This window comes from Pongo abelii, chromosome 4 (assembly GCF_028885655.2).
Source record: "Pongo abelii isolate AG06213 chromosome 4, NHGRI_mPonAbe1-v2.0_pri, whole genome shotgun sequence".
Classification (NCBI taxonomy): Eukaryota; Metazoa; Chordata; class Mammalia; order Primates; family Hominidae; genus Pongo; species Pongo abelii.
The window spans coordinates 180905628-180920588 of record NC_071989.2 but is presented as its reverse complement, the minus strand read 5'-3'; the positions used below and the strand labels follow the sequence as shown (position 1 = coordinate 180920588).

Below are 14961 nucleotides of genomic sequence, written 5' to 3'. Positions count from 1 at the left end.
CTGAACAGATTTCAGTACCCAAATAGATCTCCATACCATATGCGCTTCCCTCGTTCCCTGCTGGGCTTTTGCCCAGCCTGTTCCCCTTGCCAGGAATTCTCTACCCACCAGCCTTTGCTTGGCCAACTTCTGTTTGTCTTCATTATTCAGACCTCACCCACGGAGACTGTATGGTGTCTTCTGGGCTCCCCGTCCTTGCCCCTGCCATGGTGCTTATCACATGGGATTGCATTTGTGTGTCCTCGTTAGCTTGATGGTTCATTTGTTTGTGTATTAATGCAACACATGTTTCTTGAGCACCTGCTAAGTGCCCCACACTGTTTCAGACACTAGAGACACTGCATTGAACAAAAGGGACAAGTCCATGCCCTCTGGAAGAACCGACCTTCTAGTGAGGGGCCAAGAAGCAGGGAGGGAAACAGCATGGGGGGATCACAAAGTGAGGCTGCTTCAGACAGTGTGGCAGGAAGATGTCGTCTAAGAAGATGACATCTGAGCCAAGAGCTGAAGGACCTGAGGGAGGGAGGTGTGCAGCCATGGGGGTTTTCAGGGGGACATTCCCAACACAGGGAAGAGCAACTACAAAGGTCCGGACACCTTGCTTGTGAAACAAGGAGACCCCTGCGGCCGGAGAGAGTGGTGGTGATGGTGGGAGGTGATAGGAGATAAAGCCAGAGGGATGGGGGGGCCTATGTAAAGTCTGGCTGTTACTCTGTGTGAGATAGGAGCCACTGGAGGGTTCTGAGCAGAGGACGAGGTGGTCTGACTCATGTTTTGAAAAGGATCCCGCTGGCTGCCCTCAGGGGTCAAGAGTGGAGGCAGAAAGACCAGTGAGAAAACTACTGTGATAACCTTGGTGAGCAATGATGGCAGCTTGGACTAGGATGGTATCTTGGACTAGGATGGTATCAGAGGTTGGGGGAATTCGTCTATTTCCTCTCTAGCTGGCACTCTAGACGTTCTTGCTGGTCACCAGCTTTGAGATCTTGGGCGAGCCATCTTCCCCGCTGTGGGCCTGTATTAGTCTGGATTCTCTAGAGAAACAGAACCAAGATAGAGGATGTGTGTGTGTGTGTGTGTGTGTGTGTGTTTGTGTGTGTGTGTGTAGGGAGAGGGAGAGGGAAATTGATTTCGTTATTTTAAGGAATTGGCTCACACGGTTGTGAAGGCTGGTAAGTCTGAAATCTGCAGGACGGGTCAGCAGGCTGGAGACCCAGTTGTTGTTGCTGTCTAGAGGCGGAATTCCTTCTCTCTTCTTTTCTCTGAAGGCCTTTAACTGATTGAGGCCCACCCACATGATGAAGGGTAATTTGCTTTACTCAGAGTTTACTGATTGAAACGCTAATCACATCTAGAAAATACCTTCATAGTGACATCTGGTCTGGTGTTTGACCAAACAGGTGGATACCATGGCCTTGCCAAGTTGACACATAAAATTAACCATCACAGAAATTAGTCGGGCACAGTGGCGCATGCCTGTAATCCCAGCTACATGGGGGGCTGAGGCAGGAGAATTGCTTGAACCCGGGAGGCAGAGGTTGCAGTGAGCCAAGATCGCATCACTGCACTCCAGCCTGGGTGACAGAGCAAGACTCCGTCTCAAAAAAAACAAAAACAAAAACAAAAAACATGAGGCCTCAGTGTGGTTATTTGTACAGTGAAGCTATCAATACTGCAGTGTTATGTCAGAAGTCGCCAGCACATAGTACAGGCCAAGGAAATACTCATTCCCCTAAACTCTCTGAGGAGAGAACTGCCCAAGTTACCCTTAATCTCATGCCCACGGGTCCTGAAGTGCCGAGGTTTGTTCTGCCGTCATACATCAGTTCTGCTTAGTGTAACTGTGGTCTGGACAGATGAGGCAACTGCCCATCTCAGCTGTGTGATGGCCTTGGGAGTCCTTGAATTGAGGCCTCCCTCCGTGTGCTAATGGAGCTTTCTGGCTGGAAGCTGGCCAAGATCCCAGACTTCCTGTTAGGCCCACGCTCATCAGTTTCTGTAACCATGGTCTGCTGGGACTTTCGATACTTGACACTCAGGTCAATAATGTTCCTGCTGACATACATTGGTTCTGCAATCAGGAAATAAACATTCACCTGGTTCTCTTGCCTGGGGGTTCTATACCCTTGGCATATCCTGAGAGAGTTTGAAAATGAATGATCACGTTTCCTCTAGCTATTGCCTTATGTCTCAGATTGCTTCAAAGAGGGGCCTGGGCTCAGGAGAGGCACCACAAGTGTGCAGTTGGAAAGCCAGCATTGGACTTTGCCTGTGGGGGCTGCCTCTTTGCAGAATTCCTTATAGAATTCTTCTGTCATTAGCTACTTGGGTTTCTGCTGGAACAATGACCCGGAGGTGATGATTTTCATTTGAGAATAAATGGTCTTTTACATTCTTGCATTACAGTCAGCAGCCTGTGAACCCCCTGCCTTGTATGGAGGCAGGGAGATGATTGTACATTGTGGAGTATTTTAGAAAAATTCAGATGTGTTTCGAGTAAGTACGGAATATCTGGTGGAGTCAATAAAGTGTTGCTTCGGCCAGTGTTCACACAGAATGTGGCCTCAAACAAGTCAAATCTTCCCTCCTGAACCCTGGCTTTTCGGGCTGTCAAATGTAGATAATATTTATTTCCTTAAAGTAGGTGTTAGCAAACTACTGCCAATGTCCTAATCTGGCCCACCACCTATATTTGTAAATAAAGTTTTATTGGAACACAGCCATGCTTGTTCATTTACAGATTGTCTGTGGCTGATTTTGTACTACAGTGGCAGTTGAGTAGTCACAATAGAGACCAAATATGTCCTGCAAAGCCAAAAATGTTTACTATCTGTCACATAACAGAAAAAAGATCACTGACTCTGGCCTTAGAAGGTTGTATTGAGAAATGTATGTGGTGGGTAGAAGAGAGTAATGCTTAAACAGCCCAGGCTTTGGAGTCACACAGGTGAGATGAAGTCCTAACTCCTCCATTACTAGTTGTGAGACCTTGGGCAAGTTACTAAACCATTCTGTGCTCAAAAAGTAGGAGCTATTATTATTAAATTGTTGCTATTCCTAGAGCAGAGGTCCCAGACTGATAGCCTATGTGCTGGAATTGGCTTACAGGCATGGTATGTTTGGCCAACATAGTGATGTAAAAAAAAAAATTTTTTTTTTTTTTTGAGACAAGAGTCTTGCTCTGTCACCCAGGCTAGAGTGCAATGGCGCGATCTCGGCTCACTGCAACTTCCACCTCGCCTCAAGTGATTCTCCTGCCTCAGCCTCCCAAGTAGCTGGGATTATAGGCACACACTACCAGGCCTGGCTAATTTTTGTATTTTTAGTAGAGATGGGGTTTCGCCATGTTGGCCAGGCTGGTCTTGAACTCCTGACCTCAGGTGATCCGCCTGGCTTGGCCTCCCAAAGTGCTGGGATTACAAGGCTGAGCCACCGCGCCTGGCCTGTAAATTTTTTAAAAGATGTCCACTTTTAAGTATATAAGGAGGTTTTACATTAAAATCTTGATTTCCAGTTTCTTTAGAAAATCCTAGGCCAGGTGCGGTGGCTCACGCCTGTAATCCAAGCACTTTGGGAGGCCAAGGTGGGTGGATCACATGAAGCCAGGAGTTTGAGACCAGTCTGTCCAACATGGTGAAACCCCTTCTCTACTAAAAATACAAAAATTAGCCAATTATGGTGGCAGGTGCCTGTAATCCCAGCTACTGGGGAGGCTGAGGCAGGAGAATCACTTGAACCTGTGAGGCTGAATTTGCAGTGAGCCAAGATAGTGCCACTGCACTCCAGCCTGGCGACAGAGCAAAACTCTGTCAAAAAAAAAGAAAAGAAAAATATTTCTGGTAGGATCCAATTTACTTAGATAAGCTTGCTTGTGCCCAAGGGAACCTCCCGCAGTGCTTTTCAACTAGAGCTCTCCTCTGAGTTACCTGAAGAGTTTGTACAGTACAGAAGGCCTTGGTCCCACCACAAATCTTCAAAATCAGAACCTCTGGGTTTAGGCAAAGGCACGTGTATTTTTTTTTTTTTTTTTTGAGATGGAGTCTCGCACTGTCGCCCAAGTTGGAGTGCAGTGGCGCAATCTTAACTCAGGCATGTGTATTTTGAAAAAAAAACTTCTGACATCTCTGCTTCCTTTGCTGCTAAATCTCTCTCCATCTTCTCCCTCGGGTTTTTCTCCAGTCATTTGGCTGTTTTCCTGCCAGGGGATTTGCATCTGCTTTTTTTCCTCCCTGCCCCGTCTAGATTGACATTTCCCCCAACTGTACCCTTCAGTCCACAGGCAGCTTCTGAGTGGCGGTGGCAGGAGGTGGTACTTACCTCCTGTGGGAGGAGCTCTAGGGTAGGAAATAGGGAAGCCATAGTTTCTCAAGCACTGTGGCCTGGAAGGGAACGTTCCAGAGAAGGCCGTGTCAGTGGGAGTCCTGTGAGTGGGAGACCCGTGTGTGGCCTGCAGATCTCACCAAGCGCCATCCGTCCTCTCTCTTCCCTAGGCTCTGGAAGAGGATCTGAACCAGAAGAAGCGGGAGCAGGAGATGTTCTTCAAGCTGAGCGAGGAGGCGGAGTGCCCAAACCCCTCCACCCCAAGCAAGGCCGCCAAGTTCTTCCCCTACAGTTCTGCGGATGCTTCTTAACAACAGCCCGGGGCTGTGGCTGGCAGCTTGGTGGGCCCCAGGGCCTTCTCCTTCATTCTCTGTGAACATGTAACTCAGGACCCCTTTTCCCTCTTGCATCTGTGCCAGCTCAAATCCAGCCCCTCGCCCTGTGCCACCCCAACTGTGCCCGATAGACCTGCCCCAGCATTCCTGACTTCTCGCTGGCCTGTGGAGGGTGAGGTGTAATTATTTGTCACCTGACCCTAATGTATATTCTCCTTGAGCCCCAGATCCCTTCAAGCTGGAAGGGATGGGGCTGTTGGTGGGGTCAGGGTCCAGGAGGAATGGGTGTTCTGTGGCCTCGAGTCCTCTCCTGTTTGCGAAAATACCAGTTTTGCTCTCTGTGGGAACAAAGCACTGCTGATGAAGTCCCCGTGGGCTCATTTGGGCTGGAATTCTTGGTTTTTCAGCCATTCCCTGCAGAGTCACTGAATCATCAAGTCCCTCACAGCCATTTCTGTTCCCAGTGGAGCCAGGCCTGCAGCTGGCTGCTCAGGAGATGGCCTCATTCCTCCTGTTCTCCCAGTTTGCTTACCACTTAAGACAAAGCCATGTCTATGTGGGGGGCGGGGACCGGGGGAAGAGGGAGGCTGAAATGTTTATTCTGCTTCTCCCGTGTTTCATGCCATCTCGCGTCCCCCTTCCTGCACGTGGGTGTGAATGCACACACATACGCATACACACAGGACTCGGTCTGCTGGCCTGGCCTCTTCTGCCCAGGTGGGTTGGAACACGTTTGCTGCCTGAGCCTGTGCCACTGAGCACGTTAGGTGGAGCAGTTGGTGTGGCGCGTGCAGGGTGTTGGCATCAAAGGCATGGAGAAGCACAGGCTGTACTGCCAGGCTGCGATTCATGCTGGCCCCCGCACAGGCTCCTGTGTTCAGGAACTGATTCCTCAGCACACAAAGCTTCCACAACCCAGTCTGCTCCATAGCACTCTGGCCCACCCTGTCTGCAGGTGAAACAGGAGGGCTGTTTCCCTCTGCCCTGTCCCCCCGACTGTGTTCAGGAGTTCCACCTTGCATTTCAGACCTGGGCTAGCAGTCTCTTGGACTTCTCTTCAGGAAGAAAAAGCATCAGGGGGAAATGGAATGCCCCTGCCCCGGGAACATGGCGGAAGCACAGGTTCTGTACCTCAGATGGACTCCTGCTGGGCCTTCAGGGTCTTAGTTGGCTTCCCCCACATTCTGATTCTACGGCTGCAGAGTGTATATAACGCAATAAAAGCAAATGTTTGAACCAGTATGCGGGTTTACTTACGAAGAAAACCTTTTTTCACCCTGATTTCTAATTGTTTCATTGAAACAACTATAAAGTGTATGGTTTCTCCAGGAAGATATCTGCTTTTTTAAAAAAAACACCACCACCACAAAACTGGTAATGATTTGGAGTAATACAGGCGTATTGAGTCTGGGTAGTGTTTCACTGGTGGTAGAGTGGTTGAGACTCCCTGGGAGGACTTTTTCCGCCTTCACTCCTATAGATTTAAGATTCTTTTTTTTCAGGCCAGGCATGGTGGCTCACCTGAGGTGAGGAGTTCGAGACTAGCCTGGCCAACATGCCAAAACCCTGTCTCTACTAAAAATACAAAAATTAGCCAGGTGTGGTGGTGCATGCCTGTAATTCCAGCTACTTGGGAGGCTGAGGCAGGAGAATCGCTTGAACCCAGGAGGCAGAGGTTGCGGTAAGCCAAGATCACACCACTGCACTCCAGCCTAGGTGACAGGGCGAGACTCTGTCTCTAAAAAAAAAAAAGAAAAAAAAATTCTTTGAGACAGGGTCTCTAATATGTTGCCCAAGCTGATCTCAAAACTCGTGGCTCAACTGATTCCCCCGCTTCAACCTTGAGTAGCTGGGACGACAGACACATGCTACTGCGCCCAGCTAGGTTAAGGTTCTGCATACTCTGTCTTTCTAAAGCAATTCCCTGGAAATTTTCTCAACGTTGGTTATAACTGAATGCTTGGGAAGGGAGAGGCAGCCCTTCAACAGGAAAAGAGGACTGCCCAAATCTTAAATGCGCAGTCAAGATTCTCTTGGAGCTAGCAATGGTTCTCAGGTTAGTGAGCATTTAGCTTGCCTGCTGCAGAATTTGACCCAGATGGGGGTGTTTTTCAGGTGTCTCACAAATGAGACAAGCGAAACAATTGTCTCCTTTTATTCTCTTTGGTGCATAGGTGCTGGGGAAACATGAACTAGCGGCAGTGTAACTGCAGAACATAGACCCAGTTCTACCAGGCCAGGCCAGCGCTGGGAACCGCCAGACAGGGCCGCTTTGGGCTTTGCTTACGGTATTTCCGTGTGTAGCCTGGCGTGTGAGAAAGTATTAGGTGAAATGCCAGTTTCATGGTTCAGGTGAAAGCCTGTGATCATTCCCCTTGTGACTCCTCCTTCACACCCCCTTTGCCCTTCAAGGAGTTGCTGCGTCCCTGCTCAGTGCTGCCTGAGCCCTCAGAGCTCCCCTGTGCTTTTCTGGTTGGGGACTGGCGGGGTCACCTAGCCTTACCATGGAGCCACCACGCAGTGCCCATCTCTGAGAGGCCCACACAGTATTCCTCGTGCCCTGTGTTAGTGCTTTCTGTATAAGGGACAGACAGAACTGGATTTTTTTTCTCTGTCTGGTTTTAGAGTAAATGTAACTAATATTTTCCCTTTATGAAAGATAGAAATTATTTTTATGTAGTTTCCAGACTTTATACAAAATTTTTGTAAAATGTTCTCTGGAAAGTTAACTACAAGAATGTAAATATGCTTCTAATAAAATAACAAGGTTATTTGCCATTCGGGTTGTTCTTTTGGATTGGGGTGGAAAGCAGGGCACACTAACCCATATTCACCCAGCAAGAAAGGGCTTATCTTCCAAGTACACAGGTGCCTCCCAGGTCATACGGCAGCTCGGACTTCGGGTTTCTCTTCGGAAAGACATTACGCTTGGCTGAGAGAGAGCGTGTCATGGGGCATGTTCTCTACAGACATTTAATATCATTCTCATTTAACAACAAACATTCATTGACCCCAAAAAGTTTTCACCTGTTAATGTACTGAATCCTTTCAACAATCGGAGGAAGACACCATCATTCCCATTTTATGTATTTATTATTTTTTTAGAGACAGGGTCTCCCTATCACCCAGACTGGAGTGCAGTGGCATGATCATGGTTCACTGTAACCTCAAACTCTTGGGCTCAGACGATCCTCCCACTTTATCCTCCTGAGTAGCTAGGATTCTAGGCATGAGCCATGGTGCCTGGCTTTTTTTGTAGAGACAGGCGACAGGGCAGGGGGGATCACTATGTTGCCCAGGCTGGTCTCAAACTCCTGGCTTCAAGCAATCCTCCTGCCTCAGCCTCCCAAACAGCTGGAATTACAGGTGTGAGCCACCCCCCACCACACCAGGCTCATTCTCATTTTCTAGATGAGGAAATGGGCACTAGGCAAAGGGAAGGGTCAAGCCAGTTTTCAAAACACTGTTAAGTGACGCCTATGGGGTTCAAACTTGGACCTTCTGCCAGAGGTGTTTCTGGCATACCTCCTGTGTCTCACTCAACTGCCACTTGAACTAATCAAGGGTCGTACAGACACCTAGCCACTAGCCATCCCTGCCGTAATTAAAAGAATCTGTCTGCCATGCCTCTGAAACACGATTCAGGCTTTCTTAACTTTGGGTCCATAGACTCTTCCCACAATGGATCCACATGTAGAATTCAGGGTGTCTTGGTATCTGGATGGAAAAAGATTTGGTCTTTAGTTTTACTACAAACTGTAGTAGTATTAGCAGTAGCTGTGACTGTCACCAGTAGAAATCCCAGATATTTCATATCACATTGCAGCTGTTGTAGAGATCTCAAAATATTTTTATCACTTTGAAATTACAGTAGCTATTAGACCTATTACTAGATCTTGTTATTTAACGTGCATATGTGTATATACATCCATATATCACATTACATGGGCATATATATCACATACATAATATATACAGGTTTTCCAGTATTTTGTTACCTGTATTCCATATGATTGGTTTCATTTGTAATCTATGTGCTTTATATTGCATACTTGAAAATATTACTCTGAGAAGCCACCAGGCGCAGTGGCTCAAGCCTGTAATCCTAGCACTTTGGGAGGCTGAGTCGGGCGGATCACTTGAGGTCAGGAGTTTGAGACCAGCCTGGCCGACATGGTGAAACCCCGTCTCTACTAAAAATACAAAAATTAGCCGGGCGTGGTGGCACACCTGTATTCCCAGCTACTCGGGAGGCTGAGGCATAAGAATCGCTTGAACCGGGAGGCAGAGGTTGCAGTGAGCCGAGATCGTGCCACTGCACTGAAGCCTGGGCGACAGAGCGAGACTGTCTCAAAAAATATACATTATTCTGAGAAGGGATTCATATTCTTTGTGGAATGCCAAAGGAGTCCACGACGCAAAAAATGATTTAGAACCTCTGTTTCTCCAGCCTTGAGTTGTCTCTGTCCTAGAAACCTTCTGACCAGCAGGGGGCAGGCCACAGCCACAAGGTCAGTGCGGAGCTCACATTGATTACTGCCTGGGGGATGCAAACAAATAAGCAGCCGGCCTGCCTGCCATTAAGGGCTAGAAAAATGACTGGGGTTCTTGTGAAAAATAATTCATGAAACTGACAAAACAACAGTGCATTAGAGGATTCTTAGGACTTGGGAAATGAGATCATTCCACATTCGACAACTCTTAAGCACCATGTGCTGGAGATGCCAAGATGAGTAAGACACTGACAACTGTCTCCTTGTCCTTGTAGGGAAACAGACCTGGAAAAGCAGAGTGTAAGTTCAGACTGACGTTGCCTGGGAGAATCAGGGAAGACTTCCCAGAGAAGGTGATGCTGAGTCTTGGAAGACAAACTAGTATGTGCCAGAATGTGTGCATTCAGAGACTGCGATATCGTTTAGGGTAAATGCTTTATGGGTCATGAGGTTGAAGAGACGGACAGGTCCAGACTAACATGCCAGGCTAAAACACTTATCTATGCCAAGGGCAGTCAGAAGAAGGGGAGTTTACTCAGGGGAAGGACAGTTGAAATCATGGCCCTAGCAATTCAAGAGACCAACTGAAAAAGACTGAGATTATGTTACAAGTTTTTTGGCCCACAGAGGTTTGAGGCTTTCAGAAGGAAAGGGAAGACTGCAGGCTCCATGAGGCGGGGAAGTAAGACTTTTTTTTTTTAATGGAATCAAGCTCTGTTGCCCAGGCTGGAGTGCAGTGGCGTGATCTTGGCTCACTACAACCTCCAGCCGCCGGGTTCAAGCGATTCTCCTGCCTCAGCCTCCTGAATAGCTGGAATTACAGGCATGCACCACCACGCCGGACTAATTTTTATATTTTTAGTAGAGACGGGGTTTCACCATGTTGGTCAGGCTGGTCTCGAACTCCTGACCTCATGATCCGCCTGCCTTGGCCTCCCAAAGTGCTGGGATTATAGGCGTGAGCTACTGCACCCGGCCGGAAGTAGGACTTTTTAGCTGACGCCTTGCTATAGTGTAAATGTCCCCTCCAAAACTCATTGAAATTTAATTGCCACTATAAGGATATTGAGGTGGAATCTTTAAGAGGTGATTAGGTCATGAGGGCTCTGCCCTCATGAATGGACTAATACCATTATTGCAGAAGTGAGTTAGTTATCATGGGAATGGATTCCTGATAAAAAGGATGAGTTGGCCCGACATGGCAGCTCGCGTCTGTAATCCCAGCACTTTGGGAGGCCGAGGTGGGTGGATCGCCTGAAGTCAGGAGTTCAAGACCAGCCTGGCCAACATGGTGAAAACTCCATCTCTATTAAAAATACAAAAATTAGCCAGGTATGGTGGTGGGCACCTGTAATCCCAGCTACTCAGGAGGCTAAGGCAGGAGAATCGCTTGAACCCAGGAGGCGAAGGTTGCAGTGAGCCAAGATTGCACCACTGCACTCCTGCCTGGGCAACAGAGCAAGATTCCGTTCCCCCCTCCCCACCCCAAAAAAAGGATGAGTTTGCCCAATTCCCTCTCTCTATCTCATGTGCTCACTTCTGTCTTCTATTTTGTGCCATGGGTGACCCTTGCCAGACACTGGCACTATGCTCTTGGACACCCCAGCCTCCAGAACTGTGAGCCAAATAAACTTCTGTTCTTTATCAATTTACCTAGTCTATAGTATTCTGTTATAGCAGCAGAAAACTAAGACAGAAAATTGGTACTGAGTAGTGGTCTGTTGCTATAACAAACACCTGTGAAAAATGTAGAGGCCACTCTGGAACTGGGTGATGGGTAGAGGCTGGAAAAATTGGAAGAAGTAGGCTAGAAAAAGCCTACACTGCCATGAATGGAGCATTAGGGGTGATTCCGGTGAGGGCTCAGGAGAGAAGAGCTGTGGGGAAAGTCTGAATCTTCTAAGAGATTACTTAAATGCTCACGACCAGGATGTTGATAGAATTATGGACAGTACATGCCATTCTGTTGAGGTCTCAAATGGAAATGAGGAACAAGGTATTAGAAACTGGAGTAAAGGCCATTCTTGTTACATAGTTGAAAATAACTTGGTGGAATTGTGTTTGTGTCCTAGGACTTTATGGAATTTAGGAGCAATGTACTAGGATATCTGGCCAAAAAAAAAAAAAGCAGCTAAGCAACAAAGCATTCGGGCTGCTGCATGGCTGCTTTCAGTGACATACAGTGAGATGCAAGAGCAAAGAAATGACTTAAAGACAGAATTTATAATTAAAAGAGAAGCAGAATAGATCTGGAAAGTTCTCAGCTTGGCCATGTAAAGAGTGAAAAAGTAAGCTTGGAAGAGAATACTAAGGGTGTGGCTGAGTGACAATTTCCTAAAGAGATTAAATGACTAGAAGGGAGCCAGGTACTATTCATCAAGATAATGGGAGAAAGACCCTGAAGAGTGAAACTTCATCTCACAAAATAAAATAAGTAAAATAATAAATTTGATGCCTATGAGACATCCACAGAGGGATGTCAATTGTGTACACACATCTGGTGCTCAGAGGAAATATCTCGGCTGGGAGGTTATAAGTTTGAGACTAGAGTATAAGATAGGCAGTTGACAAAAATAAAGTTGGAGAGGAGGCTTGACTAGGGAGAGATATATGCAAACCATGAAAAGGAATTTGTATTTTATCCTCCAAACAAGGTATGGCCTCTGCTTGATATTGTAGGCAGATGATTGGCTGCACTGTAAAAAAAACACATTGGAGGGACAGGGGTTGGAGGGTGGCTGACAATCAGGGTCCTTACAGTAATCTAGGTAAAAGATGGGAAGGGATTTTCATATACAGCTTTATATCCTGACTTTTGTCTCTTACATTATATTATGAACATTTAACAATGTCACTAAAAGTTCTCTGGAAACATCATTTATTTATTTATTTATTTATTTATTTATTTTATTTATTTATGAGATGGAGTTTTGCTCTTGTTGCCCAGGCTGGAGGGCAGTGGCGTGATCTCGGCTCACCACAACCTCCACCTCCCAGGTTCAAGCGATTCTCCTGCCTCAGCCTCCCGAGTAGCTGGGATTACAGGCACGCACCACCACGCCCAGCTAATTTTGTATTTTTAGTAGAGACAGGGTTTCTCCATGTTGGTCAGGCTGATCTCAAACTCCCAACCTCAGGTGATCTGCCCACCTCAGTCTCCCAAAGTGCTGGGATTACAGGCGTGAGCCACAGCGCCTGGCCAGAAACATCGTTTTAAGTGGCTAATTAACCCACCACCCTATGAATGTTTATTATCTACTTAATTGGCACTATACAGTTAGGGATTCTGGCTATTTTCTGGTTTTTCATTAGGAATCTTATTCTTTCATATAACTACATATCTTCTGTGCTAGGTAAAACCATTTCCCTCTACCTTGATGATTAAAAAAAAAAATTATCTGGCAAATCTCATAGCTTTTCCAAAATTATTTTGTAAAGTCTAGTTACCAAGTTTTACTTTCACATTGATTTAAAACTTTTTCTCGGCCGGGTGCGGAAGCTCACGCCTGTAATCCCAGCACTTTGAGAGGCCAAGGCAGGCAGATCACCTGAGGTCAGGAGTTCGAGACCAGCCTGACTAATGTGGTGAAACCCTGTCTCTACTAAAAATACAATAATTAGCTGGGTGTGGTGGTGGGCGCCTGTAGTCCCAGCTACTTGGGAGGTGGAGACAGGAGAACTGCTGGAACTCGGGCAGCGGAGGTTGCAGTGAGCTGAGATCGTGCCATTGCACTCCGGCCTGGGCGAGAAAAGTGAGACTCCATCTCAAAAATAAACAAATAAATAAATAAATAAAACTTTTTCTCAGGCTAGGCATGGTGGCTCACGCCAATAATCCCAGCACTTTGGAAGGCCAAGGTGAGTGGATCCCTTGAGCTCAGGAGTTTGAGACCAGCCTGGGCAACATGATGAAACTCTGTTTCTACAAGAAATACAAAAAATTAGCTGGGCATGGTGGCACACACTTGTTGTCTTAGCTACTCAGGAGGCTGAGGTGGGAGGATAGCTTGAGCCAGGGTGGGGGAGGTTGCAGTGAGCCAAGATCACTCCATTGCACTCCAACCTGGGTGACAGAACGAGACCCTGTCTCAAAAAAATAACCTCTTTCTTACCCAGCTCAAGCTTGAACTAAACTTAGAAGCTCATAGTGACAAAGACCGATGTGGTTGGGACAATTCTCACCAATGCACCATCTGGATCCTCTACATTTCTGGCCTCCCTGCAGTGAGGCAGGTCCTGGTGACCCATTCTGCCTAATGACATGATTGTCACACCTATGGTGAAGCACACTAAAAAGCCAAGCGCAGGCCGGGCACGGTGGCTCACGCCTGTAATCCCAGCACTTTGGGAGGCCGAGGCGGGCGGATCACGAGGTCGGGAGATCGCGACCATCCTGGCTAACATGGTGAAACCCCGTCTCTACTAAAAATAGAAAAAAAAAATTAGCCGGGCGTGGTGGCGGGCACCTGTAATCCCAGCTACTCGGGAGGCTGAGGCAGGAGAATGGCGTGAACCCGGGAGGCGGAGCTTGCAGTGAGCCGAGATCGCGCCACTGCACTCCAGCCTGGGCGGCAGAGCGAGACTCCGTCTCAAAAAAAAAAAGAAAAGAAAAGCCAAGCGCGACCCTCTGGTCTCTCTCTTCCTATTAAAGCACATGAGGAGGCTGTGGATTTTAGATGGTGCCGAACAAGACGGCAGAACCTCCAACAACTTTAGCCCTGGTGACCATGGAGAGCAGGGCCCCTCACAATCCACGTAGGACACAAGGCATAAGCAAAAGGTAAACTGAATGGGGGTAAGCTGCTGAGATTTTATGGTTGTTACTACAGCCGTAGCTTAACCTAGCCTATTCTAATGTAGTTTGTGTCTTCACCGTTTCTGCCACTTTGCTCTTCTCCTCCAGGGTCAGAGGAGTGAAAAGAGAGTTGGGGAGGAAAAATAACAAGCACATAGTGGATACTGTTCGGGCTCCACCCAGATCCCCTTTTATGGTTTCTGTTTGCCTCGCCCCAGTCCCTGAGGCTTTTGCTTCTAACTGTCCACACCTGAGGCTCTCTTTAAAGGCCTGCTCTTGGCTACTGGAGTCAGAGTCAGAAGTGCCTGAGAATTTACATCCACCCACCCTGAGATGGGTGGGTCTCAGCCAGTGACTGACTGGTGTGGGAGTATGAAAGCCCAGCTCCCTTGCAACAAGTCAGGACAAACTCTGAGGCATAATTTATATTCTGAAATTCCCCTGCGGGATCAGGCTGAAGCTACCCACCATAGGACTTTGCTTGAGACTGCACCCTTGCTTTGCATTTTCCCTGCATTATCTTCCTTCACCTATTCATTTTCCAATTTCTCCCGGGAGCATTTCCTTAATAGATCACTTGCACACAAGGTCTCATTTCACATTCTGCTTCTGAATAACCCTACTTAAGACATTTGGAACTGGTAATTGTCCTAGGAAATGGACTCTAAGGATGAGATTTGGAATTCAATCACTTGCTGGCCAGATGGCAATAAGGACCCTATTACTGATCCTAAGGGAAGTGTTTGTTAGTGCCTGGTATGCTGTATCGTTGCCATTAGTGAAATATGTACCTGTGGAAAATTAGAATTGAATACAGCTGGAAGGGGTCGCATTGGCTTGTACAATTCAGAGGAAGCAATAATTTAAGGGACTGCAGAATTCGTTTATTGTTGCCAGATGCTGTTGATGCATGAGAGAAAATGACAGGCTCAGGTGAGACAGTTACCAGTTTAAGGCAAGATGTGAAGTCAGAAGGCCTCTTCAGCAGCATTTAAAAAGATTGTCGGCTGGGCATAGT

The 14961-nt window shown here is 47.2% G+C and overlaps 1 protein-coding gene across 2 annotated transcripts in view; it reads left to right on the top strand.

Annotated features, from left to right (window-relative positions):
- Positions 1-5897, top strand: part of STK10 (serine/threonine kinase 10) — a 143942-nt gene extending 138045 nt beyond the window's left edge. For both annotated transcript variants that reach the window (XM_002816190.6, XM_063724393.1), the window contains one exon: positions 4491-5897. In XM_002816190.6, the coding sequence (XP_002816236.3) occupies positions 4491-4631 (141 nt within the window). In that variant the 3' untranslated portion in view covers positions 4632-5897. The remainder of the gene's footprint in view (positions 1-4490) is intronic.
- The last annotated feature ends 9064 nt before the right edge of the window (positions 5898-14961 follow it).